Genomic DNA, 17,386 nt, shown 5'->3' on the forward strand with positions numbered 1-17,386 from the left:
CCAGCCAAACGATCGGAATGAAAGTAAACTTGCCGGGTCCATACGAGAAGGTACTGCTAGGTAGCCTGCACACGGCTCATTAGCTTTCACGCTTGCTTTCTGCTGTCTCGCGCAGAAGTGTATTGATGCTAACGTTAGCATGAGGCCTGTCAAAGTGCCACTGACATTTGACTCTTTCATCGGTGATATTGTTACATTGCAAATTAGAATCAGAACCTTGTCTCTCCACAAAAGCGAATCCTTCGGTTTAATCAACCTTAAGTGTAAGAAATTACTCGTATTTTTTTTTACTCGTTGGGCTTATTTAAAAGGGGCATTTACCTGTTTCAACAACGGCCAATATCATCCAATCAAAATTGCGCTTTCTGCCAACTGCCGCCCCAAACAGGAAATGAACAGCGAAAAGGTGGAGAATATGTATTTAGTATTATCGGCGAGTCAGATGCAATCTGACTCGCCAAATCCCGACCCCTCATCTAAAGACATTTTTGGGGTGACATAAGTGACACGAGGGTACAAACATAACATTTCAAGCAGCAAAAGTCAATAATGTGTACTGCATTGCCTTATGGTGCGTCTTAAAAAATTTACCACGCTTCTCTCATCTCTCACATGCTGATACATTACCATTGGGCTCTGCAGGACATGTCTACAGTTGCCCTGCCACCACGTTTCAAAGTGTAAATAATCTAAAAGCCTCGCAGATCTTAAAGCACTATTGAATAATGCATGTGCCAAATCACAGCTGCGGTGATAGCCGCCGCCGCCGTTGTATCCATGCATCTCCGCATCCGCATTTGCTGGTGGACCCATAATTCCCCTTCTAAAAAGCCAGATGTCACAAAGACGACAGGCCAATAAGCGATTCTGCTTTGTCACCCTCGTGAGGCGGAAAGTGCTCGTATCTCCGACCAGACTGTCGGAGGAAATTGTGACACTTCACCACGCGTTCTAAAAAGGAGACGTTTGGAAACCTGAGGCAGAATGTCAGATCGTGACCCCTACGTCTCGGCTCATTTTTCTTTTCTTGAACATTTACAACATCTGAAGTTTTTCACAATACAAGTGGTGAAGTGGTAATTCGTTAGAACTGAGAGGAATAAGAGTCTCATACTGCAACCAAGAGGTCTTCAACGATGAAAGGGTCCCAGAAACCCAGAAAATGCTGAAGGTGGCGCACAAGCTCTGTTGGAAATGGGCTGATTTGTCTGCTGGGAATTTGTGTCAGCGAATATCAAATAGTTGTCTTGGTGCAACACACGACGATTCACCATCGTGTTATTTATGTGTTTTCCTTCTAATTTCGGCATCAACACAGATCAACACGAAGTTTTCAGAGCAAACAAAGTACCGCATAATGCATTGAGTGTCGCTTTCTCGGTCAGGGGCGTTCCAAACGTGACGTCACATGGGGATCGTCATCAACTCGAAAACAAGACTCCCTGAATATTCAGCGCGAGTCTTAAAACATAAAATATAGCTGTATGCGGTGCAATCTTTGTAAAGTACGCGCAGTAAAAGTCATTTGAAGTGACTGAAGTGATTATTTTATTGTGTTGAAATCTGATATAATCCTGGAATATTTTCAAGCTCATAAAAATCAATATGGTTTTCCTTATATATGGAAAATATTTTCAAATACATCATTCATTGAAGGTGCGCCCAATCATCCAGTGCACCTTATAGTGAGGAAAATCCAGTAATATGAGGTCAATTATACATCTACCCTGCCTACTGCCAAACAAAAGCTGAGATAGTTTGCGATATGGCCCGCAGATCAGAAAACTAGTGGATGGACGTATTATGGACGTATTGTTCTGTCCCTGTCACAAATAATTGTATTCAACCCTCCAGAAAAAAAATTGCCTCTACCCTACAAAAAAGAGAGCAAGCCATCAAATATCTCCTAGTTTGTGCAGTGCTGTTTTATGACCTGTTGTGTTGTTTTCCTCACTCTGTATTGCGCAAGCTCTCTCTCCAGAAAAAAAAAAAACCCTTCAACTACTCAGCCGCCTCATGTTCGGGGAGAGACAAACGTGTGGCCCTTTCAAATAAAAGATAATAGAAGTGACAATAAGATTTACCATCTTCATCCATCTTGTTCCTGACTGATTTTCGCAACTGTTGAAATAAACCAAGCCAAACGGCCGACTCGAACAGCAGGTCCACTGGAATGGCGCTTATGCACAGCAGCGGGTAATTCATTATATTTAATGGGATGTTACACTCCACTTGCGCTTCGGGGCTTCTACATATTGAGTCTTTGATAAGAGTTATAAAATCTACTCCTCTGTGACAAAATTATACGCAACAAAACCTGTGAAGAAATGCTCCTCTGAAGCTGTGGTATGATAACTCTGCTTTACTCCATAAAGCACACGAGTTGCGCTTCCAAACATTTGCAAACTTGCCTTTGGCCCTCGAGTGCAATGCGCTGTCATGAAAAGCCGTCTGTAAGCTCCATCACCATTTCAGATGAAAGTCCATGTTTATACAGCCTGGCTACCCGACTGTGAGTCTCCTGATCAAGGTTGAAGCAAGACTGGAAGCTAATTTGTTTACTTTGTTTTTTTTTGTTTTTTTTTCCTTCAGGTTGCCCGTCGCAGAACGATGGCGGCCATAATGGTGATTCATGGATCAATATGATCAAAAACCTTTGACAGTACAACTTTAATTGAACCTTGCAGCTACTTTACAGTGTGCCTGTGTCTTTCTTTGAGACATTGGGCCACCTCACCCTTTCTTTTCTTCACTCTGTGGTGAAAGCGAACCCATATCCCCAAGTTGCCAAGGAAACAGCATATAATGGCTTTAGAGGCACATTCAGAGGGAAATCATTTCGCCCTATCAATTCTGCCTAGGATGTCTTACAGTGTGTCTTACAGTGTTTTTTAAAGAAGCGGAAATTTTCAAAGTTGTTGTCATTGTTTTGTATTTTTATTTTTATTTACCTTTGAAGATGTTGTTGGTGTTGGATTTTATCAAATATATTTCCTCCAAAATCTATCTTCGACTCCACTGCGACTTACATATGCTTTTTCGTCTTTATTACACATTTTATGGTTGCTGCAACTTTTACTCCGGAGCAATTTATCATCCGGCAAATACGATACGGTAGGTTAATTGATCACTTTAGTCTAAATTGTGCTCAGGGAAAGATTGTGAGTGAGAAAGGTTGTTGTTTGTGTAAGCGGGCCTATGACTGCCTGGCAAGATGATGCTCACTTTGTAGAAAGTAGTGTGATACAAATACAGTAACTCATATGCATCACATTAAAAAGCATATGGAAATAACTTGGTTTCACACGTCATGTTCTGGAGAGCCGAGTAAGAAACCATCAAAGCAAAAGGGCAGCAAAAAACGCTACGGAAATTGTGCGTGTCAGAAAATGTCTCTCAAGCAGAAAATGTGGAGCTAAGAAGGGGGAACCGCAAATAAGCCAAGGTAGGCAAAAGTTGATGGAATCCAGGGGAGGATGAGTGGCCTCTAATTGCGCATGCGGCACCCCCCGTTGTGTCGCTCTGCGTGTTGCGCGTACACAGAGGGCAAATTGTGTTTGGTGAAGTCATACGAGAGATATTAGGCGTGATCGAGTGTAATGGGAGGCAAATGAAATGAGGTGATTTGGACTGAAAGACGCAGAGGACGCAACTCGCGAGCAGTGGGGTGTGAGCAAGTTTGAAGAAGTTAGCCATTATGAGCACAGACAAATCCGGTTCCGTCTCCCTGACTTCTTTTCATGGACATGAAGGGACATCAACGTTAACATCACAGGTGATGTTGTACATCATAGCCAATTTGAGCAAAGTCCTCATGTCGACTGTGTGTGAAATGTAAAAAAAAATCCCAAGGATAAAACTATGATAGCGGTTTCTATGGCTTGCTGAGAGACACATTGTCCATGCACTTGCCCTCAGAATGATGTATAAAATGTCACAAACTGACAGGACCATTCTGCTAATATCTCCTTGTTTCACCTCAATTACTGTCTTCCTTGCAGGTGTCTTACTTTTATTTTCGCTTCATCACACAGTGTGTTTTTGCATGACACTCATGAATATTAATGCCTGTCATACTATTAGTGTCATGTGATCGTTCCTTCCTGGTTAGTTACGGTAACTTCTACCTTGGACAATACCAATACGTAGTACTACATAACTGTATTAGAAATACTTGTTTAGTATACAGATATACGATGCTCGATGTCTGGCCCTCGCTGAGCAGACCATTGCAGTTGTGTTAGCAATGTTGAGAGAATCAATGATGTTATAAAGTACAGAGTTAGCAAACCCAATCCAATATGAAATCTCAACGTCACCAATTACACTTGTTTCCACAACTATTGATACGATGCTGTGTTTGAGTGTGCTACTGCCAGTTTATATAAAAGTAACAGTTATGTAATTATTTTGAATGACCGCAATAGCCATGCGATCAGCCATTAGCTAGTCCACCGGGCTAGCAAATGCATTGTTAGCAATAAACTAATAGATTTACGGCTAGCATTAAGCCAATAGATTTATGGTATTGTATCAATAATGGCACTATGCTGTGTTGAAGCTACTTGGAATGTATATTTATGGCAAATAATCAGCTTGGAGCCAAAATCATTCCTTTTTTTAGGAGAACACTTTCATTATCTGCTGAACTGCACAATCCTTGTACAGGGAATGACAGTATGCTTACAAATACAAGAAGCAACAGGGGAAAAAAAGATGCACTGCAAAAATAATTGGTCATGTTTTACATGATAAAGATGTGCGTTTGCACACAGCAGATTTTTTTTTTCTTTTTTTGTGGCGGGTGGAGATTTGAACACAGTACATGTACATTTATTTCAGAGGTCTTCTGAATAACTAATGTATGTGTGCATGTGTTCGTGCGTGTGTGTGTGTGTGTGTGTGTGTGTGTGTGTGTGTGTGTGTGTGTGTGTGTGTGTGTGTGTGTGTGTGTGTGTGTGTGTGTGTGTGTGTGTGTGTGTGTGTGTGTGTGTGTGTGTGTGTGTGTGTGTGTGTGTGTGTGTGTGTGTGTGTGTGGAAAACCAAGTCAGAATATGCACTTGGGGCTTTCTGGCATGAGCACATTTATTACAGGCAAACAAAAAGTTATGAAATACCACAAATGAAACCGAACAAACTGGCAGCAACTCATTTATCCATGCGCTATTTAAATCGTCATTTCACTTTCCTTTTCGATCGATCATGTTGTTATTCTTATCAAATCCACCCTCACTGAATCGTGTAGTAGACATCAGATGGTGTCTGACCTCTAAATGCGCCGCGATCATTTTGCTGCTCTTTTGTCTTCTCGAATAAAACAAATGAGTCTTCACAATTAGCAGTGATTTACAGAGGTGTCCAACACACTTGACTCAGACGACTCACGCCGTTTGCTACTGCTGTAGTCAGCGCGAATACTGAGGTAGTTCAAGTGTGCCCCGAGGGCTCGGAACATTGCTTTTACAAAAAGAGTAATAAAGGAAGACAGTTTGACAGAAAAGCTCACTAAACACATAATACCCATCTGTGCTCATTGTTCCAGTGCATGCATGCCAATGCTTGTGAACGTACAGCCTTAATGTACTTGTGAAAGGATCAAGCATTTCCATGGTGGAGTGAAGGGCAAAACTCGGATGTATTTAGAGTTATCAATCTGTGCTGAATGGAACCAAAAAAAGAAAATGTCGGCTTTCAATACTGTGTCCCGTTTGTTTTTGTTTTTATTTTACTTGTGTTTTTTTTTTTTTTTTTTTTAGATTTGACAGCATCATTGTTATACTCCGGCTGATGCTTTTAGCACTCACCATTACCGGCCATCTCACTAGTTCACTTTTCTGAGGCAATGGGACAACTAAATTGACCTAATCAAATAAGTATGGACACACAATGTGGCTTGCTTTTATTTGTGAAAGCAACACTTGAATAAGAGGTTAAAAAAAGAATCATTTCAAATGTGGCTTTTAGTGTGTTTCCACATCCAGTGGGCAGGGGCCTTTATGTAGTCATGGCAAAAATATTAGACTGCCATGCTGTCATCAATTTGTTCTTCTGTTCAATGCCTCGTGCTCCTACTAAAGTGTGATAATTTGACAGGCTAACGAAAACTTGGAATGTCTAAAATCACTGTTTTGGGTTGAGTAATGTCATGGCTATTGATGCTTCTAAAAAGTTATTTTCGATATAATCATGAAAACTACCAAAGTCGGGTTTATATATGTGGCTGACTATGGAGTTATAATGTGAACCAAAATGCAGAGGAGCAGGAGAGCATGGTGGACTTGGGGATAAAAAGCAAACAAGGCACTGCGAAACAAGTAAATAAACACTCAAATCTCAAAGTCTTAAAACTATAAATAAATAACTAATATAAATAAATATAATCAACACTAAAAGTAACCGCAAGGAAAAAAAACATCACGGCAATGAAGATATCCAGCATGACTTGACAGCAGCCAGCTAAATAATAAACATTTGACAAGCTATTAATGTAAAACACTTTTTTTTCACTTAGAACTTGAATGTCTGTGTGGAGTTAAAATGTTAACCAAAATACAATGTAGAGGGAGGGGTGGCACGAGAGCAGGCTGTACTGAAAAAATGCATTGGTAAACAAACATTTTATATAATACTGTGTATAAATAAATAAAGATATAAAAAAAAAAAAAATTCATTAGCTGTTTATAAAATTATTCATATAGAATCGTCACGGTTGTCATTCGACGCCATTCTACACAATCACACACTATTTTCTACATGTCACTTTTTTCATTCAACCTCTGCTATTGATAATGAAATAAAGATTGTTGAGGGTGACTGCGTGAATCGCTTGGAACACGTCAAGGCTTCAACGTAAATTCTGCCCAGCAACAAGTTACCATTGAGTTAAACTGACTCACAAAGCAAGAGCTTTACTGTAAAAAAAATAAAAAGGATGTGGCTTAGCAAAATTGACCTTTTCTCCTGTTGCCTGTTCGCTGTAGTAAAACGTGATTTTTTTATTTTGTTGATAGAGATGAAACTATTTTTGGCGTGCGTCTCATTCAAAAAGCATTTGATTAACTTCAAATTTACATTAATTTTCATGCTTTATTTGCTTTCTTAGCGTCCTTTTTTTCAAATTGCTCGGGTTAGGCTTTATGTGCCAGAAAGTTTATTCATTATTTGCTCACATTTAAGCTGTAATCAGTTTAGTTCACGACGTTTGAAAGACATCCATGTTTCTCGGCTGTTTGACGGTCCAGTGGCAGGCTAAATCAGTTGACATTTACACGAGGATCAAAAGCCCTAATGCATTTTCCGCCGCCCCGTGTGTTATGCAAATCTGCGCATTTTAATAAAAGCGTAATGAATAATTCAGGTGCTGTGTTCCTTCAAAGCACAAAGTAAGTACAAACGAGCTGAAAATAGTTGTTTTGCAAGGATAAAAATTGACAATGCATTATTTATTTATTTATGTATTTATTTAATTATCTAGGTGAACGTCTAATAACTTGGTGTGCTGGTCCTTTCCTTATTCGACTGTAATAACCCCGTTAACGAGGACGATGTGACAGATGACCATTTGCTGGGAGGCAGCAAAGAATAATGGTTTTAATTTGCTGACAAGAAAACGTAGAACTTTAGATCCCGATTACCACAAGCATATTCGATAAGATGCCGCTCAATCGGTCATTACAGATTAATTGGGTGCTTAACAAAGCCATTAGACTAGCATCCAATACAAAGTTTCTGTCATAGACATGGCAATTAAAGATCAATTTTATGTTACCGCAATCACGGATGCACCGGTATGAACAATCGCTTTCACCAAAATCCATCCATCCATCCATTTTCTTACTTGTTTATCCTCACATTGGCCCCAGGTGTGCTGAAGCCTATCTCAGCTGTCTCTAGGCAGTACGCCGGGGACAACCTGAACTGGTTGCCAGCCAACTGCAGGGCACACAGAGATGAACAACTGTTTGCGCTCGCATTACAATAACCTGCCCTTTATGTTTTTTGGAATGTGGGAGTAAACCCAAGTATCCGGAGAAAACCAGAGAACCCAGAGATACAGATGGTTGGATGGATGGATGGATGGATGGATGGATGGATGGATGGATGGATGGATGGATGGATGGATGGATGGATGGATGGATGGATGGACAGGTGGATGGATGGTTGGATGGATGGATGGGTGGATGGATAGATGGACAGGTGGACGGATGGACAGATGGGCAGGTGGACACATGGATGGCTGGATGGATGGACAGGTGATCAGGTGGATGGACATATGGACAGGTGTACGGGAGGATGGGTGGACGGACGGACGGACGGACGGACGGAAGGACGGAAGGATGGACGGAAGGACGGATGGACGGATAGACGGACAGACAGACAGATGAGCAGGCAGGCGGGCAGGCAGAGAGGTAAATTGATAGATTGATAGATTGATGGATTGATAGATTGATAGATTGATAGATACATGGTAAATGCCTACAGTGGTAAATACAGCACATAATTCTGTATACCATTTGTATAGAAATATACATAATTTCATGCCTTGGAGGAAATATAATTTGTCTTTCCTTTATCAGAATCAGAATCAGAATCATCTTTATTGCCAAGTATGTAGAACACACAAGCAATTTGTTTCCGGTAGAACACGCTGCACTAGTATCGTCGTCAAAAAAAAAAAAAAAAAAACTGCTAAGTGGCACTATACAGTTCCATTTTGGCTACTGTTTATTTATATGACTTTATTCCCTATGAGAGGTAAAAAACATCATTTTAATAAACTTTCCATAAACTTATCCCAGACTTTTGTTGCCCACTTGCATACCTCACTCAGTTCCTCGGCGAGAAAAATAATTGGAAGAACACCCCCGACCAACTTGACGTCCCATGGGTCCGCCTACCCTGTTTGTATCTTTCCTCTGTCATCCAAACAAAGCACGCCACTCACCTTCTGCTCAAATTGAATTTGTCTCACTCATATGTAAATGTAACGGGACGCAGAATCCTTTTAGAGGCCTATCATAGCCACACTAAAATGTTTGGCATGCAAGACTAGACTTCTTGAAATGCCAGCAAGCATTTGTGTGTGTACGTGTGTGTGTGTGTGCGCGCACGCGTGTGTGTGCGTGTGTGTGTGTGTGTGTGTGTGTGTGTGTGTGTGTGTGTGTGTGTGTGTGTGTGTGTGTGTGTGCGCGTGTGCGAGTGTGTGTCAAGGCAGGAGAAGGAACATTCAGCCATGTCAGAAACTAATGAGACATGCATCGTTAATATAATTACAAAGACGGGCTGCCAATGTCAGAGAACAGCTTTAGTGAAGACACGGCGCAAGACAAAGTGGACGAAGCGATGTTCATTTGCACAATGGCAGCTTGTGTTTCCGTTGATAAGTCACTCAGCAAGAAAAAGGCACCTGTACCGGATGGGAGTCAGTGTTTTAAGGATCATGTCTAGCCTGTTTTAGGTCAAAGATGGATTTTATGGGATTGACGGCAAATTAGATACATATAGAATTAGATAAGAGGCATCAAAGTCATGTGTGTGAGGTGAATAATTCTGACCCTCCTTCCTTTTGAATTATCAGAGCAACAGCACAGCACTCAGCAAAATTCAGATGAGAAAAAAGAAACTTTTTTTTTCTTTAAAGGCGATCTTCTCTTGATGACAAATGACTTCCATTTGTTTGGATTCACACCAGCGATGCAGTTACCAAATAATTTGTTGGAGGGTGTGAAATATTTTCAAAAAACATTCAGTAAATAGAAAACAACAACATAGCATTGAGGTGTAAGCTCTCAGTCGTACAGGAGTGGTCCATCGATGAGAAGGTTTCTTCAGCCGTCAGCGAACTGACGAAGCCTCTTGGATAGGAGGCGAAACGTCCGAAACCTTCACTTTTGTACAGATGACGGCTGAAGAAACCTTCTCATCAACATAGCATTGAGGTCATTTGTGTTTCTGTACAGAGATTGCGGAGCAAGGAAGCCCATTTGTTAAGAGGTTTGCGTGTTGATCTCACAGTGCAAAGGTGCAGAGTTCGATTCCAACTCAGGCGCATCAAACTAAAGCAAACTGGGGTTTGACAAAATAATCATTTGTAACGCCATACCCGCACTTGACTACTTGCACACCAAAACAAGGGCATGGAAATCTTTCTGGACCCTCCCCACCCCGCAAACCACCTCTTGCAGTTACTCTCCTATAGCAAATGGCAACAATCCATACACAACAAAAACAGGAGACGTTCAAAGAGCTTCTTTCCACCTCCCATAAACTCCCTGAACAGTAACCCAAATCTATAGCAGCTCTTTGCATTTTTGCACACCCCCTGCAGATTAATATAACCGCAACCCATTCTTGAACACCCGACATCTTTACCTTTATCCGCTTACTATTTCCTCTTTTTCTTTTATGAAAAGTGTGGTTTGAAAACATTGCATTTGGGTAAAGGCCGCTGACAGAATGTAAAATAAAATAGTACCATTCCGATTCACTGTCAAGGTGATATCCTTTCAGTATGACCTCCTTTCCTTTATCTATAAATGTAGTCAGAGCAGTAAAGGGCAGAACATGAAATAACATTAAAAGCTCAATTCATTTTTATTCCTACTGCTAGCCTTTACCCCGTTTTCCCGTGAGTGTTGAAAGTGTGTCCTTGAGGCCATTCCTTCACTCGATTTTCAGTGCTCCATTTAAAAAAAAAAACAGAATGGTGACATGTCTGTGTAAGCTCTCAGTCGTACAGGAGTGGTCCATCGATGAAATGGTTTCTTCAGCCGTCATCTGTACTTCTTTGAAGGTGTCGGACGTTTCACTTCTTATCCAAGAAACTTTGTCAGCAAACTCAAGTCTTACTGGTAGTTTAGGCTCTATATATATCCCTACTGTCCAGACATGGCGATGCCGGACTCTGCTATGATAGATGACGGTTGAAGAAACCTTTTCGTCGACAGAATGGTGATGTTACCGAGTCTCCTCATTGTGTTTTTTTTTTGCCAGCCGGCCCTTTACTGGCTGCATAACAGAGCACCTTGGCAAACACCTGTCACACACACAGTTACCCTTTCAGTGAACCCAACGGTGCGCATTATGGATGAGATGTTCATGTGCTCACTCGCCACTTTCTTCACCCGGACAGTCCGATGGTGCATTTGTGCGTATGTATGAGGTGAAATATTTAAAGCCGACAAGCGCTTTTTGCGTTTGGGTGTTGGGGAGGAACATGTTATTGATTTGCTTCCACCAGGCAATTTCTAAAGCACTTGGCCTAAATATCTGCACTGATAAAATTGAGTGATAAAGAGGCGCTGATCTGATTTAAAGAAAGATCAATATGTTTGTGCGAATGTGCGTGCAACCAGTGGCACGGGATTGATTGGCAGCGCCCTCAGGGAGAGCCCAACTATTTGTGCCTTCATCTCAACCCAAAATCCAGTATTTCGTCACATCCCAATCTGTACATTGGATGTAAAAGATCAAATACAGAATATGGTTTTACCCTTTCGTGGACTCTGTAACCCAAAAACATGATCAGCCCTCCACTGACGTAACTGCGATCGCTGAAAGGGTTAATGAAGCTTAATTACAGTCTTTCAAAAACTTGATTTGTAGCTTCTTCAATCGCATTTCAATGGAAAGTTTGCAGTTATGAAGCAAGATTTGACGACACCCCATACCACTAAAATGCCCTTTTGTGTGACCCCGATGGCAGCTTTGACCACCCTAATGGATTGTTGTTGCTATTCTGGGGTTTTAGACAAAAGCGATTTTGATATGGATAAAGGCGTCATCCCTGACAATACCCGGATTATCGCTATAGATGACTTTTATCTTGCCATGATCCAGTGAGTGCTTCACAGGCATGTAAACTATAGACAGAGAGGGAGGAGTTGGAACTGAACCTGCTACCTCTGCACTGTGAGGTCGACGTGACAATCTTTCACTCATCGGGACACGGACACCCTATCTAGCACCATCTAGTGGATGGTAATACAATCGCAGCCACTATTGTCGCTTCCATTCTATTCACCTTATAATGCGGTGCACCCTAAATATAAGAACTGTTTTGTCTTTAAGAGGATTCCCTTTTAGTGCGGAAAATGCGGCAACTTACTTAAAGTGTGCTGGTTGGACTTACACCTTAAGGACTGAGTACATATGACTTTAAAGATACAATTTTTATTTTAAAAAGCTGTGTTCTGTTTCCTCTGCTGAGGAACAAACACAAAAAAAATGAAAACATGCTGCGCTGGACATTTGTAGCTAAACAAATAGGTTGATTGGGTAAAGTTTAGTTTCAGAACTTTTTTAGGTTTTTAGCAAGAATAGTTAAGAAATAATGAAGTTCATCAGAGAAGTGACGTGGATGCGTAGCATCCCAGACAGGTTGCTGAGTCAATCATCCGCAATCTTTGTTCGTTGGGTATTTTTGCATTGTTGTTCTACTTTAATCAAAAAGGTGATGTATAGTTTCTGAGAACGAAGAATCTGTGGTATTTGGTGGCATGGGAGATGCCTCAGTAAAGATTGACAACAATTTCAATGCTACCTTCCTCCATCAGGTTTTTGTTTAATCTCATCTGTTTAAAACAAAATATGCATCGTCTGCCTGGTGCTACGCGGTAAGCCCAAAACAACAACAATTCGACCTCATTTTGCATCTCTCTCTCTCTCTTTCTCTCTCCCTGTAACTCTCTCTCTCGCTCATCCCTTTCTCGCTACACTCTCAAGTCGTCAACTGCGAAAGAAAAGAAGCTTCAAGCCAATGAAATATTCAGCACTTATTTCATTGGACTCATGTAAAGTATATCCTTGATTAATATTTGAGCAATCTGTATTATGAATGACATGATTAAAGAGAGGCCAATGGTTGGGGTCAGGGTGGGGTTTCTGGATATGAATGTTTGACCCTTTGGAGGAACCCACTTTGGGTTCCCCCAAGTGTCTCGCTTATATGGCGAATATAATTGACTATTTCAAGAAAAACATAATTTAGACTGTAAACATGGAATATGAAAAACAACATTTCGAATAAGTGTAATTTCAAAATGATCAATGGCAGAGTTTTTGGGCTTAATGTAGTAGTTGCTTGAGGTATTAAAAAATAATTTTACGACTTAATGTTAATGTTGTTAATGTTAATGTTATTGAAGTGCTATATCTGTATTGCATTGCATTTTGGATAGCCACCCTAATTTCAAGCTCATATAACTACAGACTTTAGTATGCACTCAGAGCAACTTGGGTATGCAATATATTCACTCTGTCGTGATGGGCTGGTGCACCTTCTCGGCAGCACGAATATTGCAGGACTGTTTTTGATTGGAAGGAATGACATTGCCATTTTACTGTCATCGCTGGACAGCTCTGTGGCGATTGAGCTTTTTTTTGCGCCTTTAATGGGCAGCATTTTCACAGCCCGGCTATTAAAAAGTATGTTGTGTCACATTATTTGTTATTTTATTTATTAATTTTTGACTTCAAGGTTGCGCCGCACGTGTGGCTGCCTTTACAACAAACAGCTACTGTATTTTGTTTTTGCTGATGTGAAATGTAAATTTCTCCACAGTGAGAAAAAAATAAAGGCTAATCTAATATAATCTAATTAGGGCAATGTCAAAATACCATTGAGTGCAAAGAGATGTCTAAATAGCGATTTGGGGTTTCCAGATAAAGGGGTGTGCGGCCGGCTTGTTGATGTGACGGTTCTTGTTGCAACTGACAAACCACTGAGACCAAAACACAATGTATTTTTTTTTTTCGCAAAGGTGACCAGAAATGTCACATAGCTTTTGCTTTGTTACTTGTTGATAAAGATGATAAAAGTACTTATTGTCATGCATTTAATTCTGACATTTCTCCTGGAACTCTGAATTTCTCCCCCATATATAAGATGAATCGAAGACTGAATTGTTAAGTGAGTGGAAATGGTTGCTTGGCAATGCTGTTTGTGCTCTGTGATTGGATGGAAATTAGTTCAGTTGTCCCCCCCCCTCCAGCTCAGTCGCCATAAGAAATCACTGATTTAATGAAAAGGTAACGCAATTTATGACATTATTTTTTAATTTCCAGTCACCAGACAAAAAAAAATAATAAATAAAATATTGTATTTTCCGCACGATAAGGCGCACCTAAAAGACATTTTTAAAGGCTGACCATGCTCCTTATGATGTGGTGTGCCTTATATATGGAAAAAGTTTTCACATATGTCATTCATTGAAGGTGGGCCTTATAGTTCGGAAAATTTTGACCTTCCAAAAATTAGGGCCAGTATGTGACGGTATTAAATGTAAATATAAATGCGCTTGTTTGAATATATTGTTGGTGCTAAACACCACATAAACACAATATAACAACAGAATGTGAGTGACAGTGAAAAAAAAATATGATAGCAAAATTCTCAATCCGATCCTTTGGTTCATTGTCTTTCAGTATGTACAATAATACTTGTCTTTCCAGTCTCTTGGCAACATTTCTGAAAAAAAAGACATTTCTAATGGTTCATATTTCAGCTATGTGTGATATATGTAATGTTGCGAAAGCCCTAACACGGAGCAATTCTTGTTAAAATGTGAAAAGGAAGCTTGACGTTATTCACTGACAGGGCCGAATTCATTGGGCTCGCTGACAGATCCTTTTCGTTTATGTCCTGAATATTCGCCGATAAAGGAGCCGTCTTCGCTGAATTCTCCTCCGCCGTCAGCGTAGTCCACCAGGCTGTCTCTGCTGATGCCGTCCCCGACCGCATCGTCGCCATTCAGGGAACACGAACTGCCCCTCAGTGGCTTTTCATCACTGTCGCTGCCATCAACAACGAACCAGGGTCAGCGGTGCAATACAAATACAAAGACATCGCGGCGCACAACGCCTGTGGAGAATTCCAAACTCTATAAGCGAAACGACATCGCACCGAGCGCACAAATGCTGAAATAGCAAATCATGTACAGACTATCAAATATTTGGCCGCAGGAAAACCAACTTACGGTTTCACTGAATCGGGGTTGCGAGCGGGGTGCAGATGCAAGCGGCTGCATGGGCACGAGGGAGGCAGCTGCAATCACTTCATTAATTGCTAATTGCCTCGACTCCATGACCAAACGCAATTTAAAATCTCTTTAGAGGATGTGATGGAAATTGCAAGAGTCTAGCTCATTCCAAACACAAAAAAAAAACATGACAGTGTGTGTGTGTAGGGGGTGTTTGTGTTGAAGGCTGAGATTGAGAAAGGGAGCGGAATCAGGAAGGAGTCTGGCAAAGAGCGGTGGGATGGGGATGGTGGTTGCAAAGACAATTCCAGACAAACAGCCTGTCATTCCCGGTATTCCCGAGGGCCACACACCAGGAAGGAAGGAGATTAGATGCCAATTTAAGAGCAGGCAACCAGCCAACTTTGGCTAGCGTCTCTCGACAAGACGGGAGGTCACCTCAAAACAGGATTTTTTTTTCCTTTGCTGTCCTGCTTTGTAATGCGGTCAAGCACTCGGGTTCCTTTTGAGTTGGTATTCGCAACACAAAGCGATAAAGTGCAGAGGTGGATGCTATTTATCAGCGAGAGTTGTGTCTTCCCTTGGGAGGCTTTAAGGGAGGTGTAGAAGCTTGGGAAAGAGGAGGAAGGGGGGCGAAAAATGATTTAAACCCATCTTCAGCATATAACGCGGAAATTGCTATTGTGATCCTAAAAAGCGTTCCTCAAGTCCTGATTTATTTGATAAAAACCCTTATGAAAAGGCTAGACGTGTTGTTTCTTTGTTTTCTGTTTATGCAGTGAGATTGCACCTTCCGTGCGAGCCCCCCCAAAAAAATCTGTCTCATATTGAAGTTCAACCTGAGCTGAATAATTCAGTACAATGTGTAATCAGTAATTCAAAAAGAGGCCCGGTGCAGGGGTGCACAATGGTGGGAATGAGGAATTTGGAAATTACGGAAGTTTCAATTTCCCCAAATTCACTCTTAAGATGTTATGATTGATATTAAGTTAGGGTAAACGCATTGGAGTGGGTTTGATTCCGACTGCGGCGTCCTGTGTGTAGTATGAATGTTCTTCCAGGCCCTGCATGGGTTTTCTCCGGGTACTCCGGTTTCCTCCCACATTCAAAACAAAATGTAGGCCAGGTTAATTGATAACTCCAAACTGTCCTTTGGTGCAGTTGGGTCTCTGTGTGCACTCCGATTTTCTGGCAACCGGTTCAGGGTGTCCCCCGCTTACAACCTGAAGACAGCTGGGACAGACCCAATACCCCCCGCGACGCTCTTGAGAGTAAAGCGGCCCAGAAATTGCACGGATGGTTGAAATTAAAGGATGTAGATCTATTTCAGTGGTTCTTAACGGGGGGTGGGAGACTGCTTCTTAGGGGGTGCGAGGATACCCTGCGGGACATTTCAAAATTTTCAAGGATAATTAAAAAAAGTTGAAACGTTCTGGAAATAAAGAAGTCATTGTGTTAATCGACATTAGGGATCATGCTAATTAAGCTTTATAGTTGTAAAGCAAGGATGTCATAGTCATTTTTTGCCGCGGGCCACGTTATAGTTACGGCTTCCTCTCGGGGGCCTTTATCAATTTGGGGAAGTCATGAGAAAAATAAGTATGAATTAATAACTAGTTTTCAAATTTGAAGTAAAAAATTATTGTGTTATTGTGCTTTACATGGAACTATTAAAAATGTTGTTTCGGACTTTAGCAAGCATTGAATTTCACAAGTTTGATTTGCTTTTGTGGGTCGAATAAAATGATGTGGTGAACCAGATTTGGCCCCCGGGCCTTGACTTACACCTGTGTGTATGTGTATAGTACACCAATTGTTGTTATTATTATGATAATTATTTAATACATATAATATACAATATTTTGTATTTATTATTTTTATTTGATGTAGTTTTAATTTATTGTTGTAAGTAATAACGTTAAGTAGTGTTAAATGAATTATAATACACAATTAAAACTTGGGAAGTTATGTGAATAAAGAATTAAATACATGATGGTTTTGTTACATACATCAGAATCAGAATCAGAATCAGAATCATCTTTATTGCCAAGTATGTATAAAACACAAGGAATTTGTTTCCGGTAGAACACGCTGCACTAGTATCGTCGTCAAAAAAACTGCTAACTTGGCTATGTTGAAAGAGTTCAAAGAGTTCAAAGGCTTGGGGGAAGAAGCTGTTTAAATGTCTGCTGGATTTGGTGCGCATGGATCGGTAGCGCCTGCCTGACATATTATGATGATTATGTCAATATTGCTTTTCATCAATTCTGCAAGGGCATAGGAGAAATGGGTAGTGAATTGAAAGGGGTGCGAACATGGAAAAAGCTCAAGAACCACTGGTCTAATGTGAGTGAGCCCGCAAGGCAAGTGTGGAGTGTTTTGCCATGCTTTTCAATCTTTTCAATCCA

At 40.8% G+C, this 17,386-nt stretch overlaps 1 protein-coding gene across 9 annotated transcripts in view; it reads right to left on the minus strand.

Annotated features, from left to right (window-relative positions):
* Positions 1-14,361: 14,361 nt before the first annotated feature.
* The window catches only part of LOC148903879 (neural cell adhesion molecule L1-like protein), a 47,502-nt gene continuing 44,477 nt past the window's right edge, over positions 14,362-17,386 (minus strand). For 7 of the 9 annotated variants that reach the window (XM_089010263.1, XM_089010249.1, XM_089010231.1 and 4 more), the window contains one exon: positions 14,362-14,793. In XM_089010263.1, coding sequence (XP_088866389.1) covers positions 14,583-14,793 — 211 coding nt within the window. In that variant the 3' untranslated portion in view covers positions 14,362-14,582. The remainder of the gene's footprint in view (positions 14,794-17,386) is intronic. The other 2 variants (XM_089010272.1, XM_089010255.1) reach the window with 1 other exon arrangement.

This window comes from Hippocampus bargibanti, linkage group LG01, assembly GCF_051943395.1.
Source record: "Hippocampus bargibanti isolate YZ-2025 linkage group LG01, ASM5194339v1, whole genome shotgun sequence".
In the NCBI taxonomy this organism is placed as follows: domain Eukaryota; kingdom Metazoa; phylum Chordata; class Actinopteri; order Syngnathiformes; family Syngnathidae; genus Hippocampus; species Hippocampus bargibanti.